This window comes from Austrofundulus limnaeus, unplaced genomic scaffold (assembly GCF_001266775.1).
Source record: "Austrofundulus limnaeus strain Quisiro unplaced genomic scaffold, Austrofundulus_limnaeus-1.0 Scaffold267, whole genome shotgun sequence".
In the NCBI taxonomy this organism is placed as follows: Eukaryota; Metazoa; Chordata; class Actinopteri; order Cyprinodontiformes; family Rivulidae; genus Austrofundulus; species Austrofundulus limnaeus.
In genome coordinates, this window is record NW_013952669.1 from 596,970 (window position 1) to 613,616 (window position 16,647).

The following is a 16,647-nucleotide window of genomic DNA, read 5'->3' on the forward strand; positions in this document are numbered from 1 at the left end:
CACACACACACACACACACACACACACACACACACACACACACACACACGAAGGACAGAAATACCCCAGACTGTGGGAGATGTTTTGACTCACACGCATGCTTTCATGTCTGCAGATCATGTCAAGCGAATTAGCGGCTCTTTGTAATTATAGTGGTCAGCATGACCAAAAGGAAGTGAGACACTCGCAACACGTGTGGCCAGCTGAGCTCAGGGTCAGGTTTGTTCAACAGTGTAGTCTACTTCTCTGTCTTCTTACAGTATGAACTCTCTTTTTTGAGAATGTAGGGTTTCTACTTTGAATAAAAACACACACAAATAAAGTAAGACATTGTTTCAAGTTTTGGCATCTGCTGCATGTCCCACAAACCAGCATCTACCTAATTGGCTGAGAGTTTGGTCAGTCAACTTTCTGAATAAACCTTTCTGAAAATTTCTCTTCATTATATCACCCACACCGTTTTACACAAGTCTGACCCAAACTTGTGCTTCAAGTTGTGAGAAAATGTTGTCGGAGGTTCTGCCCAACTAGTTCTGTCCTTGGAATGGGAGTTATAAGCTGATTTGTAAGCCTGATACCACAGGGCCACACATGACGGCTTGAAGCCCCAAGAGAGCTGGCAACATCAAGGTCCTTAAAGACGAGCCATGAAAAGTGGGACTTCTGACCAAATTGGATGTCTGCAGAGGCCCAAATAGTGAACAAACTGAGAAGTGAGTGCTGGAATACCAGGTGAGGGTTGGAAAGTTCTGAATTTGAGTGAGATTATACACACAGCTCTCACATGGACACTATGAGGCTCTGTTCAAATGAGCCCTGAAGCAGGCAGGGGTCCTGTATAATAATGGAAGTAGGGTAATGATTTGAGGACTGGTACATATTAGGGGATATTAAAAGAGCCATTTTAATCACTCAAGCTGCAAACCGGACCTCTCAGTGGTGGGGATAATAGCTGAAATGGATATGTTTCATTTGGCACTGATGGAGATGATAAATAGACTTCTCTGAAAATCATTCCCAGGCACTTAGTTACACTGTGACACGGGCATTTTAGCATCTTTTCAAAACAGTTTTTATGATTAAAAATAGGATTTTAAAAAGTAGGAATTTGGTTAGGCTTTTCAACTGAACTGGAGCGATTCTTTTAAACCAGATTTAGGCCTCGAGCCACCTGACCTGCTTTCCCTGCCAAACCACAGCAGCAACAGAATGCCGTGAGCTCAACAACTCCTGGGTCAGAAGTTACAGTAATGATGTAGTCAGGGTTTCAGCTTCTCACCACGGCAGCAGAAGTAGCTGGAAATGGTAGGGTTAGCAAGTGTGCACCAATGCCAAGAGATGAACCACATTGTGGGTGGGCCACCTGCAACCTGCAGGGCAATTCCTGCTATGTTTTAACAGGAACACATAAATGGTACTGTAGTATAAAGTGAGGAATGAGAAGGGGGGAGTGCAACTCTGAATAGAAGACCACGAGAAGTGATTTTCTGTTAAGTCATCCAACTTTTCTTTAACAAAAATGCTGCTGGAATATTTTCAGTGCTGGCAGACACCACAAAGAAGATCTGAAAGAATTTATGGCACCCTATGAGTTAAGCTCACAACTGTATTGTGGAGCCATGGTAAGTTTGTTTTGCAGCCACACTGTATTCCAAAGAATCTCCTCATCAAGCTCAGACTACAGAAAGTGGAAATGGAGCAGTGAGAAAGGCGGCCATCAATTTAGTTCACTAATTATTATAATTAGTTTTCACTCTTGTTATTAGTGTGATGCTTATTTTGTTTACACTGTTTTAGTGAAGACTAAGAGCAATGATTTCATTGGTTGGGGCGCAGCTGTGGACTCTAAACTTTATATTTTTGGGTAATGGACAATACAGTGCTTTGTTTTGTTTCTGTCCCCACCTTCAGCTGTTCCCACCATATAGAAGCACCAGACTGAAGTGACCTTGGTCATCTAATGAAGTTTTCATTCAATTGCAGTATATTGTTATATTGAAGTTTTAAAATTATGTAACCCAGTGGTTAATAATAAATGGTTCAATTTTTTACTCACACCTACTGTTGTTAACTATTGTTCAATTTTACTTGATCAAGATTACTCTACGTAAACGTAATAAAAGTATGTGTGATTTGCGCTGATTTTGTATTCGGTCAATATAGATATCAGTTAATATTCAAGGCTGCAATATTGGTATTATATTAGAAGTGAAAAGCTGTATCGGGACACCCCTAACTGAAGCTGTAACATTGCTACCCACCTCTATCCAAACCAGCACTAATTATTCTTTTTGTTTTCCTCTGGCTTCATAAAATAACTGCTGTCATTTGCTCTCTCCTCACGAAGTTTACAAAATTAATGTAGCATGTAAAATACGACTTTCGGAGAACCCAAGATTCGGCACGATGCCCGAAAGAAGTCGTCAAAAAACTGAAGACGCTCTTCTAGCTAAATGCCTGTTCACGGGGCTCTCGTGCTACAGAGGCTATGGCTACGTTCACACTGCAGGTCTTAATGCTCAGTTCCGATTTTTTGAAAAAATCCGATCTTTTTGTGTGAACATTCACGTTACATTTTAAATGTGACCTGTATCAGACCCCTGTGTGAACGCTACACAGCACTGATGTGACACGCATGCGCAGTGAAAGACCTGACGTCTCATCAGCCGGCTTGTTTGTTTACAGAGCTAGCATGGATGCTACATTTTTGCACATCGAATCTGAAGTTGTTGTTTAATCAGAGCCGATTAAATAATTATCTGACATGCTTCTTTAGTTCAGTGTTTATATCTGAACCTGCCTCTGACCGGGATGCTGCAGTGAAGCTTTTTTTTTTAAAGAAACTACGAGCTGGAAAAAAGTATCGACCGAGTAGCTAACTTTAGGATCGATACTCTCCGCGACCCAGGCTGGACCACTATTATCATACTATCTACGTGGAAAATGAAAAGTAAAAAGATGAAGCAACTGGACTTGTGTTTTGGAGCTGTAAACACATGGAGCTACAGATTTAAACAGCGAGACTTGAGGTTAGTGTCTTATCGATCCTTCACCCCTCCTCCTGATGAAAAAGTCAGATGAATGTGACATGAGCGTTCACACTGCAGTCACTTTGAAAACATCAGATATATATCCGATTTAAAACCACATACTGAAACGGCCTGGGTCGGATTTGAAAAAATTGGATTTGTCTCGTTCAGACTGTCATAAAAAATCAGATATGAGTCAGATGGGTCAAAAAAATCGGATTTGGGTCAGATTTGCCTGCAGTGTGAACGTAGCCATAGTCATAAAAAATCAGATATGAGTCAGATGGGTCAAAAAAATCGGATTTGGGTCGGATTTGCCTGCAGTGTGAACGCAGCCTAAGAGACCATGCCCCTGTCAAATACCTGACATGACAGTTCACTCCTTTCTATGCGAAGAAGTAGAAAAGATGGAGATGCAACAAAATCAAGCAGGGAAATGAAAATTATGAACTTCATTTTAATTTATCGGCCAATTAATTGATTTATTGCTTATTGCGATAGCCCTTGTTGGGTCTGGAAATATTTGTCACGCTGACGTGCAGGCAGACAAACTAATTCAGTGTTGTTCCTTCAATTAGCGAGTAAAATATCTGCAATTAATCTAAACTGTTGTTTGCATTTAAATGCTGCAGCTCAAAACCTAAAACATCTGATCAAAGACACTCCTAATACAAGAAAACCCCTCTTTAGGTCATCCTTTTACAAAAATAAAACTATCCTAGACAGGAAGTTAACAGGAAAGTCAAACATGTAGAGACAACCCAGGAGTAACACCAGTGATGTGTCAGGTCTAACCACTGAAAGTAGAAAAGTTAGTCAAGTTAAAACATTACCAACCAAAAGGTCAAGACAATTCACAGAAGTTAGGTCATTTCTTGGAGCCGCTCTTACTACCTTCTGAATTTCCAGAACTTTATCATTAATGGCCTTGCATCGGCGTGCATTTCTGGCCTCCTCTGGTGTCGGTTTTGGCTCCAAGCTGGCAGCCGCAGCCTCCTCTGACTCCACTGAAGAGGCGGGCGGTTTTTCCTGGCAGGCCAAAGTTTAAGGGTTAGAGCTGAGGTCACCAGGTTTAGGAACTGGCTCCGATTTCAAAGTGATTTAACTAGAGACAACTCTGCTTTGTTACAGGTGCCGAGTTCCTGTTTGCATGTGTGTCTCATTATGCATGCTGCATGCCAACAGTAAACAGACATCAGTGCCATATGAACTTTAACTTTCTGATTATAAATGCCTGACAGCAGAGGACCAACAAAAAGAGCCAGAAACCCTGTTTTTGAACATAAGAGAAAGCAAAGAATTATGGGACTTTGCGTCCTTTGAAAAGTCAATATTATCAACAGTAATGTTTGGAATGCTATAGAAAGAGATCAAAAAATAAAAGTGAAATAAACCGCCAGCATATTATACTTTGGCTCAGTACAAATAAAATAAAATAAAATAAAAAACTTTGGCTCAGTAATGTTATTATTGCCAAGTTAAAGTGCCTAAAGAGCAAGGCTTTAACATTATAATTTGCTCTTTGCAGATTAAATTGGCATTAACAACACCTAATGGTATGGTACAAGTACTTTTTAATCCATTGAATTAATGAGCTAAAAATGTAAAGCTTTATTTAGAAACAAATTGCATACCATAAATGCTACTGCTAATTGTGTTTTAAATATTTCAAAAACAATGATATGAACACATATACAGTATATAAAAAAGCAACTTTTACCTGTGAAGGTATTGAACTATGAGGAGAGCCTTCAGCAGAGCTGCTAGGAGTTTGGTTCTTCACTATGTTGGTCTTTTCTGTGGAATCTGTACCAAGAAAGCACAGCAAACAAAAAAGAACATAAACATTAAAAAAATGGTAAATACAAAGTTCTGACAAAAGTTAGACAACTACAAAAGACAAGCGAAAGCTGATCCAAAGTTTTTGAGGGCAGTAAAAACATTCTTTTAATTAACTTTCCTTTGTATTAAAACAGAGCCTGTGGCAACAACTTGGTGGGTCGTGGTTTGTAACACATGTCACATTAACTGCAGTGTTCTTGCCCAAATCTGGACTGGGCTTTTTATTATATTTTCTTCTTATATGTTTTTTAAAGACTTATTACTGAGTTAACTGATAATGTGTGAAACAACTATGAAGAACTACGAAGTTAATCTTTGAATAATTGTGAAACCATGGTATTATGTGACATCTAAAGAAAAGTAAAAATCCCTGTCATCTGTTATTTGTTACAGTCCACTGTTGGAACCTCTCATAAAAAAAAAAATCAAAAAATTAAAAAAATAAAGAAACGGCTGCTCTGTACAGCTGTGCCTAAATTAAAATGAGGTCTGCATTTAGCCAAAAGCCTTCTAGAGTTAAAAAACAAACAAATAAACAAACAAAAAAAAGTTGCTTGCATGATGATTATTTCCTTTTCTTTGCAACTCCAAAAACATTTTATGTGATTAGTGCAATCTGAGATAACACAGAGTTCTTCATACTATGGTTGGTCCATAAACAGATCTTCAAAAGGACCAAATTTACTAAAAATAATAATTGCATACACATACAGACATGTCCTGTAAGGATGGTTACAGTTGATCTTTCACACATGAAGTTGGGGTAAAATAAAAGCATGCCATCATCCAGATCAACTTAAAATGACGGTTGTTCTAAAAGGATCAACAGCTGATAATCTTAATTGTATTTGTGTCTTTATTCTTTGTAATCATCATTATTGCCTAGAGCTCATTCTCTGAAGTTTGGAGACAAAGTTAAACAGTGAACAAACAACAAAACCTGTTTCTTTAGCAAAAGTAATCACATCAACCACAGATCTGTCTGAAAAATCCAGACATGCCTTTCCCCACCAGCCATTTCCAGCTTGTCCTGGGGGACCTCGAGGCGTTCCCAGGCCAGAGAGTATACATAATCCTCTAACGTACCCAGAACACCTCTAATGGGAGGCAACCAGGAGGCATCCTAAAAGATGCCCAAATTGCCCCGACTCCTTTCGATGTGGAGGAGCACCGGCTCTACTCTGAGCTCCCCACAGATGGCGGAGCTCCTCACCCCATCTCTAAGGCTGAGCCCGATCACCCTGCAAATGAAGCTCACTTTGGCCACCTGTATCTGGGATCTCGTTTTTTTCGGTCAAGATCCATGCCATGTCATGACCGTAAGTGAGGGTTGGAATGTAGACAGACCAGTAAATTCAAAGCTTTGCCTTTCGACTCAGCTTTCTTCACCACATCTGACCAAAGAAATGCCCTCATTACTGAGGACGAGGCCTCAGTTCATTGATATCAATATCTGGGTGTCTTGTTTACAAGAGATGTGTGGAAAGCCAAAAGAGTAAGAACTTGCACACTTTGAAATGCCCTCTGACATTTACGGTAGTTGACATTATTTCACATGTCACCAAGCAAGTAGTAAGCAGGTGAAGTGGGAAAAGGTAAGAAATTTACATTTCATAACTCAAAACTACAATGTGAGAATAAAAACAATGCGATTTGTATTTCTGATTAGAATATCTGAATGGAAGCAGGAGACACACTGCTGCTTTGAAAGAATGGTTCCACAAAACTGTAATTACACACAGTACATGGCAAATATTCAGTTTTTAATTTTAGAAAGAAAAAATACATATTTTACTTCTTTCCTGCCAGGTCACCACCCATTTGGAAATTGGAGAAAAATATATCATTTGATTAAGACTCAAATAATCCACAGAGGAAAATTATGTTGCAGCAAAAAATAGACAAAAAAAAGGGAAAATCAGATGACAAATAAGGGAAATATTTGAAATAAAGCAAAGAGAAAGGTATTTCAGTTCTCAGCATATTTTTGTACATGCTTAGCTTCATATCTGAGAAAGAAAGTTTCTTGAAAGAGAGGCAAAGACAAATGTCAAAAGGTTTGGAGGTAATGTGGACAAAATGTCACAGCAAAGAGTAAAATATTCAAAGTAAGATGATACTTTGTTCTAAAAATTAAAAACACTAATAAAAGGAAGCATAACATCAAAAGATATAAAAAATACAAGACCAAGGTCACAAATATTGCTGCCCCCTTAAAGTAAGTTTGTAGTAATGAATCTTTTCATCAAAGTTCTAAAGTTTAATGAAACTTTAAATAAAATGAAGTGAAACTACAGAGCCAGAGTGATTCTGCAGACGTTGTTAAAGCTAGTATATAATTAAACACTTTCTCACCGAACAAAAGGTCAGGTTCTGAATCCAAAGCCAAACCACCCCAATAAACCAAGGGTATCCTTTTTCCCAGCCCCGAAAAAGGCTTTTTTGTAGTGTTTTGTGTAATTAACATCTGAACATGTCACAGCCCATCCTGACCCCGCACATTACACACCTCCACAGAAAACAGACGCTTCACCTGGAGCGGCTTCACTCCTTTAAATGTGCATATACTTTTCAAAAACAAGAAACTATGTTTTAATCTTGTCATGACAGAGTGTTTAAAAACTTTGAACAAATATTTTTTTAATAAAAGGCAAACTATAAATTCTAAAAGGTCTCTCTAATATGTTGTTGCTTTTAATTTCCTTGTTAAAGCTGAAGCCAATCCCAAAGTGTTCGATGGTTCAAAGTGACAATTTGTTATGAGATGTCATAAAAGCCGTTGGTCACCGGGTCAGACGGTCAAATTCATTAGTGTCGGGTCTGTGCACGGATTTAAAATCAAAGAGGAAAAACAGAGGAGAGTTCATGAGGAGTTCATTCAAGGTTAACACAAGTTTGACTTTCTCTTTGAAAATTTGCTTGGAAGTAAATAGAAAATAAAAGATGAAGTCAAGCGAGTAATCTTTAAGAGACCTTAAAAAAAACAATGTAATCAATACCACAGCAGAGCAACCTAATCTGACCCGTGAGTTACGGTGTTACATGAATGTTCTACATTGTGCCTGGGTCTCGAACCAATCAGAGTTTAAGTGTGTAGGTGAATCTTTATTAAATCAATTTATTAAAACCACTTGAACCACAGATTAACACTTACGCTTCTGCTGCTGCTGGTAGGTGTAGCTTTTGTCTTTGTCTGGAGAAAAACTCCTGTTGCTGGAGTTTGACCTAGAACTAGGTGGTGTCTGGGCTTCCCTTGTTGAAGGAGAACGGTCCCGTGTGATCCTTAAAGACTTCGAGGTTGTGTAGTCTTCACGGTTCTCCCTACAATAATAATAATAATAATAATAATAATAATAATAATAATAATAATAATAATAATAATAATAATAATAATACAATAAATACAAAGCAAATAGTGCAATAAATCTCTGTACAGCAAAGCAATGTGGTGAATGTTGGAAACAATTAATAAATATTTGAACATATATCTATTGGTGTCAAGTAATATGTTTTTATGGGTGCACCGATAGTGGTTCTGACCAATCACAGATTACCGATCTTTAAAACATCTAATCTGCAAATTCCATTTTTTTTAAAACAACTGACACTGTCAGCTGAGCATAGGGGGTAGTGACTGATTTTTAGACCTTTTTGGAGGTAGATGAGAACCTGATCTTTTCCACCTATCTTATTTAAGTATCGTCCAAGCTCCCAAAATTAAAGAAATTGGTGCCAATTTATAGGTGCACCCGTAGTATTTTTTTATACATCATTTAATCATAAAAATAATTTTGCAAATTGACTCCATGAGATGAATAAATGAATAAAGCCATTCTCCACAAATAGAGAAACCGAGGAACAGTGGGGAACCTTCCCAGTAACAATTGAAATTACTCTTAAAGCATATATATTGACGACTCATCCAGAAGGAACCAAAAGGACTCTGAGCAACATTCTAAAACCCTACAGACTGCATGTAAGGCCTGACACCAACCTTGAAGGGCCTGAACCTCGACTCTTCTTTCGGACAGGATGGCCTCTGTTCCTGTTTCTGAAAGGACAAAAAAAAAGATTTAGAAAAATCTTCATCATAAAAGAGTTTTACAGAAATGCAGCAATTATTGTTATACAAGTGTCCTTAATTCTAATTTTACATGATCAGGATCACTAAAAAAATTTGTCCAGAGGCCAAATTTCTACTGAGCTGACTTGCTGGGGGCTGGCCTGTGATGCATTAAATACATTCATAATATTTTTATTGCTTGGGAATAAGCCTAAAATTAGGTTATTCTCTGGGTGAAAATGTACTTCTTCTCTATCAAACAGGGTTTAAACATGTCATGATCTGTGAATTTTGAATGTTTTGATTCTTTATGTTTCAGATCAAGTTCCTTCATTATCTTGTTTTTCTTTTTGGGGATTTTGTTTTTACCTGAGTTTAGATCTTATTTAGTCTATTTCTTGTGTTTTGAGTTTCTGTTACTTGTGTTTGAGTCAGTTAAGATTTTTATCCTGTTTGTGTTTTTGTACTTCTTTGTTAGGTTTATTTTGTAGTATGCTTGTGTAAACCTTGTTTAGTTCAGTGTTCTTCTGTCATTTCTAATTTACACTCAGTCAGCTTCATCAGTGTTTGTTCCAGTCAGACTGCCACCCTCACCTGTTCCCAATCTGCAATCACCCGGGTGCTTTTACTTTCAACTCAGTTCAAAACAGTTCTTTGTGCATGTCCCTCACTCTAGACTAATTCTTACTAAAGATGTTGCTGCATCAAAGCTGTAGAACACATTTCTATTTTGACTAACTTATATTTGAACCTTCATTGTGATTTTGTACTAAAAGACAAAAAATGTGGAGATCGGGTCATTCAGGAACGCTTCTTAAAGCAGCTAAAAGCTTGGAACATAGCTCGTCTGGTAGTTGACAAGACATAATCAGTAATTAAAATAGATTTTTCCAGTGACAAACCAATCTGAAATTAAAACTTATAAACACTGTGTCCTCAGAGCTAAAGATAAGAAAGACACGTTAACACACCAAAACACACCCAAGTCCAAATGAGCAAATACAAAATTAGGCAAAACAGATTTTAGAGTTCGTTTGAAACTTAAATTTCAGATGTGTTTGTGAAAGTCTGACTGAAAAAGGAGTGGTCCAGCTGTTTTTCCTCAGAGCGGGGCTTGGGCAGGGGATGTGTCTAGCTAAGTGAATAGACACTAGTGGCCTTTGTCCCATTCCTCAGCCTCAGGGAAAGAGGAGCCTAAGCTCAGAGGATGTTGGTGTATAAAAATAGCAAGAAAAAAATTAAAAGGGTGGTGATGTAGCTGTTATAACTGCTGGATTTGACAACACTTACAGAGGCTTCAATTTTAATCAATAACTTTTTATTATTAAGTAAAACATTTTTTGTTTTTCTTTAATGAAACACGGACAGCAGCCATTTGTAACAGTGTGTTACATTTCTCACTCTCAGGTGAATATCAAGACAGAATATTACAAATAATTAATTCCTCATTTAAAAAGGCATACAACAATATTACATGGAAGAGAAAAGAAACAAACCTTAAGCAGGTGTTTTAAATAACACTGTCTCCACTTAGAGGTCAGATTGCTGAATTACACCATAAATTACTATGCATGCATAAACATATATATATATATATATATATATAATAATTCATTAATTTGTGTGAAATAAGTATTTGATCATCTATCAACCAGTAAGAATTTTGGCTCTCACAGACATGTTAGTTCTTCTTTAAGAAGCCCTCCTGTTCTCCACTCATTACCTGTATTAACTGCACCTGTTTGAACTCGTTACCTGTATAAAAGACACCTGTCCACACACTCAATCAGACTCCAGCATCTCCACAATGCCCAAAACCAGAGAGCTGTGTAAGAACATCAGGGATAAAATTGTAGACCTGCACAAGGCTGGGATGGGCTACAGGACAATAGGCAAGCAGCTTGGTGAGAAGGCAACAACAGTTGGTGCAGTTATTAGAAAATGGAAGAAATACAAAATAACGGAAAATCTCCCTCGGTCTGGGGCGCCATGCAAGATCTCACCTCGTGGAGCATCATTGTTCTTGAGGAAGGTGAGGAATGAGCCCAGAACTACACGGCAGGACCTGGTCTAGGGCTGTGTATTGGCAAGAATTTGGCGATACGATACATATCATGACAGAGGGGTCACGATACGATATATCCCAATATATTGTGATATTATAAGCAAGGCGATATATCGCGATATATTGCGATTTTTTTTTGTCCAAAAATTCTATTAAATAAAAACCTCTTACAGGGGAAAAAAATGAAAAACCAAAATTCATTGTCTCAGAAAATTCTAATATTACAGAGACATACATTTGATACATTTAGCTGTGTTCTGCTTTGTATGTATTTTATTTTGTTTCATATTTCTCATTTCATCCATGTTTTCAATTATTAGACTAAATTTGACAATAAATACAGTAGTTTGAAAATATATTTTTTGCAGCTTTTAGTTTTTAATATTAATTTACAATAAGGTCACCCAACACTTAATAGCCTCTACCTCAAGAGGTAGAGTAGCCAAATGGCTGGCTCACTGCTGCCAACTAGTGGTCAGAGGCTGAACTACAACATTAAAATGAATGGCTGGCAGGAAAGTTGACATTTTAAACCAGGGGTGCCCAAATATTTTCCTTGAGAGGGCCAAAATGAAAATCTATCCAGGGCTGTGGGCCAAATGCAGTAATATAATACATGAAATACGAATACTTTTAAGGTAAAGTCCTTTATTTTTTAGCGATTGAGCTATGCAATGGCCCTCTTGTTTAAGTCTGTGCGCTTGGATAAAGTCTGCCATAGCAAAGGCTCATGGGACATATCATAAATTGATAAAATATGAGTTTTGTGGCCTTATAAAGTGTGCAAATCTACACGTGGGGTTAAATCTGATCTAAATATTTATTGTTGTCATTTCATGTTTCATGTTTAATCCTAATAAATCAAAGCTAAAGTCAACAGCATGAATGAAAACTGCCTTCACTACAGCCCTTTTATATAGTCATTTGACCAATGGAAATATTGTGTTTCTACATAGAATAACAGGTTACAACCTTTTAACTTTGGCAACTGTTGGTGGGCCGAATCAAATGGCTTGGCGGGCCAAATTTGGCCCGCGGGCCCCACTTTGGGCTCCTCTGTTTTAAACCTTAATAAAAAAATCGATACAGGGCTTTAGAATATCGATACAGTATCGGGAAATGAAATATCGCAATATTTCAGTGTATCGATATTTTCTTACACCCCTAACCTGGTCAATGACCTGAATAGAGCTGGGACCACAGTCTCAAAGAAAACAATTAGTAACACTCTACGCCGTCAAGGATTAAAATCCTGCAGTGCACGCAAGGTGCCCTTCCTCAAGCCAACGCATGTCAAAGCCCGTCTGATGTTTGCAAAAGACCATCTGAATGATCCAGAGGAGGAATGGGAGAAGGTCATGTGGTCTGATGAGACAAAAATAGAACTTTTTGGTTTAAACTCCACTCGTCATGTTTGGAGGAAGAAGAATGAGTACAACCCCAAGAACACCATCCCAACCGTGAAGCATGGCGGTGGAAACATCATTCTTTGGGAATGCTTTTCTGCAAAGAGGACAGGACGACTGCACCATATTGTGGGAAGGATGGATGGGGCCATGTATGGTGAGATTTTGGCCAACAACCTCCTTCCCTCAGTAAGAGCACTGAAGATGGGTCGTGGCTGGGTCTTCCAGCATGATAACAACCCAAAACACACAGCCAGGGCAACTAAAGAGTGGCTCCGTAGGAAACATCTTAAGGTCCTGGAGTGGTCTAGCCAGTCTCCAGACCTGAATCCAATAGAAAATCTTTGGAGGGAGCTTAAAGTCCGTGTGGCCCAGCGACAGCCCCGAAACCTGAAGGCTCTGGAGGAGATCTGTATGGAGGAGTGGGCCAAAACCCCTGCTGCAGTGTGTGCAAACCTGTTCAAGAACTACAGGAAATGTCTGATCTGTGTAATTGTAAACAAAGGTTTCTGTACCAAATATTAAGTTTCATTTTTCTGGTGTATCAAATACTTATTTCACACAATAAAATGGAAATTTTATTTTGTAATGCTGCGTTCACACCGAACACGATTTCAGCGTCAAAATTGCATCCAATGCTTCAAGTTGGACGCTCGTGCACTTTGAGGTCAGACATGTCAAAATTGCTCTTGAAGTGCTTGACGCGCATCCAGCACGTCGAGAGCCTCCCCGCCCCTCCCTCCTCTGTCCTAGTAGGGGTCTCTGCGGACAAGTGGGTGTGTCACAAGGAAAGGCGATTCTAAAGTGACACACCTGATTTGAAGGACTTTGTTAAAAGGGACACACCTGACTGGACAAGCAAAAAAGGGGCAATACTGTATGGCACCACCTGATTGGATAAGAACAAAAGGGGCGTTACTGTACGGCACCACTTTTTTTGTAGACCCCAACTTGGGTCACATTTCTCCTGGTTAACCTTAGTGTTGGGATCAGGGTCAGGCTGTAAAGAGATCAAGCAGGGTCTTAAGGATACCGTCATGTAGGCCTCGTAGCCCACAGTGTTTATGCTTTTGACATGCCCACTTTGATTCCGCAGATAACCCCTTCTCCCTCTGTCGGCCTCTTTTTAATGTTGGACGAAATATAGGAAGTGGCTTTGCTTTATTTACAGAGAGCAAGAGCATGTCACACTCATCAGATAATTAATTCATAATTAATTCACCAGATAATTCAGAAACGTTTTGAGTTTGGTGAGTTTCATCACCCAGGACCTGCGAGAGAGGCTTGCGGCTCGCTTTCACAACTATTTTTCAGTCCAGTCCGACGAGCCGCTGACCTGCATTGGTGTGGATATCTCCTGTCAGGACACCGACTACCGGCACTCAATTTCAGCTAAAGAGCTCCTCTCCATCTGTCTCAGGTTATTGGACATCATTCAGGAAACTGTCCCGTCGGGAAATCTGTCACTACGTCACACAGTGGAGTCTCTCTGATTGGTTGACGCGGCGCGTCGAGCTGCAAAAGTTCAGATTTTCCAGCTTCATCTATTTGCATGTCAAGCGCGTCAAACGCTCAAAATCGTTCAAATCGCGCTTGACGCGCCGCAGCACGTCCCAACTCTGCTTGATGCGCGTCCACCATAGACTTTGCATGTAAACCTGATGCTCCTGACGCTGAAATCGCGTTTGGTGTGAACGCACCATAAATCACACGAGGGAGATATATAAATTTATTTCATTAAATTCCACTTCAGCCCAGCTGAGTTCTGCCCCACGCCTCTTTTAGTTACTTGCTTCATTTCTGAATACTCACATCTGAGCAGGAAGTGGCCGGCTCCAGCTGTGATTTCTGAATGATCAGAGAGAGGATAAAGGTGGACTGGACAGTGCGACCATTTCACGGAACTGTTTTAGGAATAATTTGGTTGTATCGATTGAACAACTTCAGAAGTGACCCACACACGCCAACATAGGTAGCATCCATTTTTACAATTTAGGCCTTCTTCTGCATATGTGGGTCACTTCAGCGCTATGGACTGTACACACACTAGCCTGATGGAGGTCACATTTAATTTATTAAGTAAACAAACATGCAGGAGTCACATCTGACAAAAAAAATTGGAATGGGGCATTAAGACCTGCAGTGTGAATGTAGCCTAATAGTCTGAAAACAGCACACACTGATAACAGGCACTACATTACCTTGAACTTAAATGATTCCTCAGATCATCTTGACCATAATACTTTTGAGAGTATGAGCCTTCCTGCAAACAAATAAATATAATGAAAAGTCACAATATTCTAATACCAATATAATTGTTTTTTTTGTTTTGTTTTGTTTTTCTTGGTATAACTGGAAACAAAAAATCCAACAGCCTTTATGTTCACTTAGTCATGTTTCAGTAAGATCTGTTTTCAAATCTGTCAAGTAAAACAGACCTCCGCTTGTAATTCATGCACACAAGGTCGACTTACATTTCGATTTGGTGGGGAATTTCGGCGAAAACTGTCATAGTCGGGATTTTCGTCAAAGTACTGGCCATCATTAGGCTGAAAATAGTCTTCTGCGTAATATCCTCTGGCATTTGATTGATATCTAGGTTCACCGTAGTACGGGTCACCATCATATCCTCTCTCATATTCTGGCCCCTGCCATGACGTGGGGTTCCTCTTCTCCACAATATTTACGACCCGATGAACTGTCACCTGAAATAACAAAACATCAGATTTTTTTTATTATAATTACTTAATTGCACTTGTCTTAGCAAAAACTGAAGAGTGACTCGCTGTTCTGTTCTATTTTTTAACCAGTTTTGTTTCGACTGCAGGATCCACAACCAAAACATATTAATGTGTAGAATTTACCCTTGAAAATAGCATTGATGGGGTACTTTTAAAACTATCTGCAACATAAGCGTGGTGAGGGAGCACCAAACGATCCTGACTGGTGTGTGTATCCCCAGCATTTCCAACAACAATCTGTTAGAAATGTACTTTCAAAAGAAGAGAGGCAACTTTGTCCCCTTCTGCTCTTTCTTTTAGTTTACCAAAGACAATGTTCTGTTTGTTTGAATGAACTGGTACAGGAACCAGCCTAACAGGAAAGCTGGTCCTATTCTGATTTCAACTTCTGGGTTCTGGTCAGGGGTCTAGGTAAACAGTCTGTGGCGAGATTGGGGTTCCGTCACAGCAACCTTTTTTTAAACTTTTTTACTAATTTTTTACTATTTGCTGGCATGAAAATTGTGTGATCATGTGTATGTCTCTGTGTTTGAATGTGTCTGTATTTGTTTGTCTTGTTAGCAAAATATCTCATGAAGCGCTGGCTGAATTTGAATACAACTGTCCCAAAATAACCACTGAATGTACACCTACACTGCTTAACTTTTAGAATTAAGATGGCCATCATGGCTAATCAACAGACACAACAATAACAGTCAATTTGGCATCGTGCTAGGGCTGCACGGTATACGGTAGATGGTAGAAACGGTATGAAGTTGGCCTACGGTAGAAATTTATACTCTATCGTCCTGTCGTCATTACGTCATCGCACCTGTGTGAACAGGGCTGCGAGTGCAGAGATAACTAAGCAGGAGGAGTTTGAAATATAATGAAGAAATTCTAGCGTTTTTTAAAACACGTAGAGAGAATTTCGGCCTACCGCTGTAGAAAAGTTACGTCGTGTCGCGAGATCATTTCCTCCCTTCCTGTCCTCTCGCTGCACATCCCGCAGAGCGAAGCTTTAACAACTGTAGTTTTTCACACCCAATTGTCGTAGAAAAAAATGTTTTTATGTACTTTTACCCACAGAGATTATTTTTAAAAAAGACGTGGATGTTCGTTCAGTAATAAATCCATCTTGCTAATGTAAAGTCGGCTTCTGCTCTGATGATGGAGGTGAGCGTGCAGCAGAGCAGCAGCTGATAAGTTCAGCAGGCAGAAGCTCATTGTATGGCAGGCTGATATTAAAGCAAAAATGTTGGGTTTAATTAAGATTACAGTTTTCTGCAAAAAAAAGGTCTAAAAATTACATTATCTTAACTTTTTAAGATAATTTTCTACCACGATATAAACCGTTACCGTGAAGGGGTTCAATTTATACCGTGATATGTATTTGAGGTCATACCGCCCAGCCCTACATAGAAGAATATATTCTTCCCATAAAACATGATCATTTCTGGCTAAAAATGACCTTTTGTTGATTTTTTTTAGTTTTCTGCAAAATAAATGCTCTAAAAATTAC

The 16,647-nt window shown here is 38.9% G+C and overlaps 1 protein-coding gene across 4 annotated transcripts in view; it reads right to left on the reverse strand.

Annotated features, from left to right (window-relative positions):
• Positions 1-16,647, reverse strand: part of LOC106526264 (periphilin-1) — a 24,934-nt gene that overhangs the window by 2,791 nt on the left and 5,496 nt on the right. For 3 of the 4 annotated variants that reach the window (XM_014020829.1, XM_014020826.1, XM_014020827.1), the window contains exons 4-10: positions 14,880-15,110; positions 14,607-14,668; positions 14,218-14,253; positions 8,866-8,922; positions 8,026-8,192; positions 4,750-4,835; positions 3,924-4,058 (exon numbers count right to left, since the gene is read on the reverse strand). In XM_014020829.1, coding sequence (XP_013876283.1) covers positions 3,924-4,058; positions 4,750-4,835; positions 8,026-8,192; positions 8,866-8,922; positions 14,218-14,253; positions 14,607-14,668; positions 14,880-15,110 — 774 coding nt within the window. The remainder of the gene's footprint in view (positions 1-3,923; positions 4,059-4,749; positions 4,836-8,025; positions 8,193-8,865; positions 8,923-14,217; positions 14,254-14,606; positions 14,669-14,879; positions 15,111-16,647) is intronic. The other variant, XM_014020828.1, reaches the window with a different exon arrangement.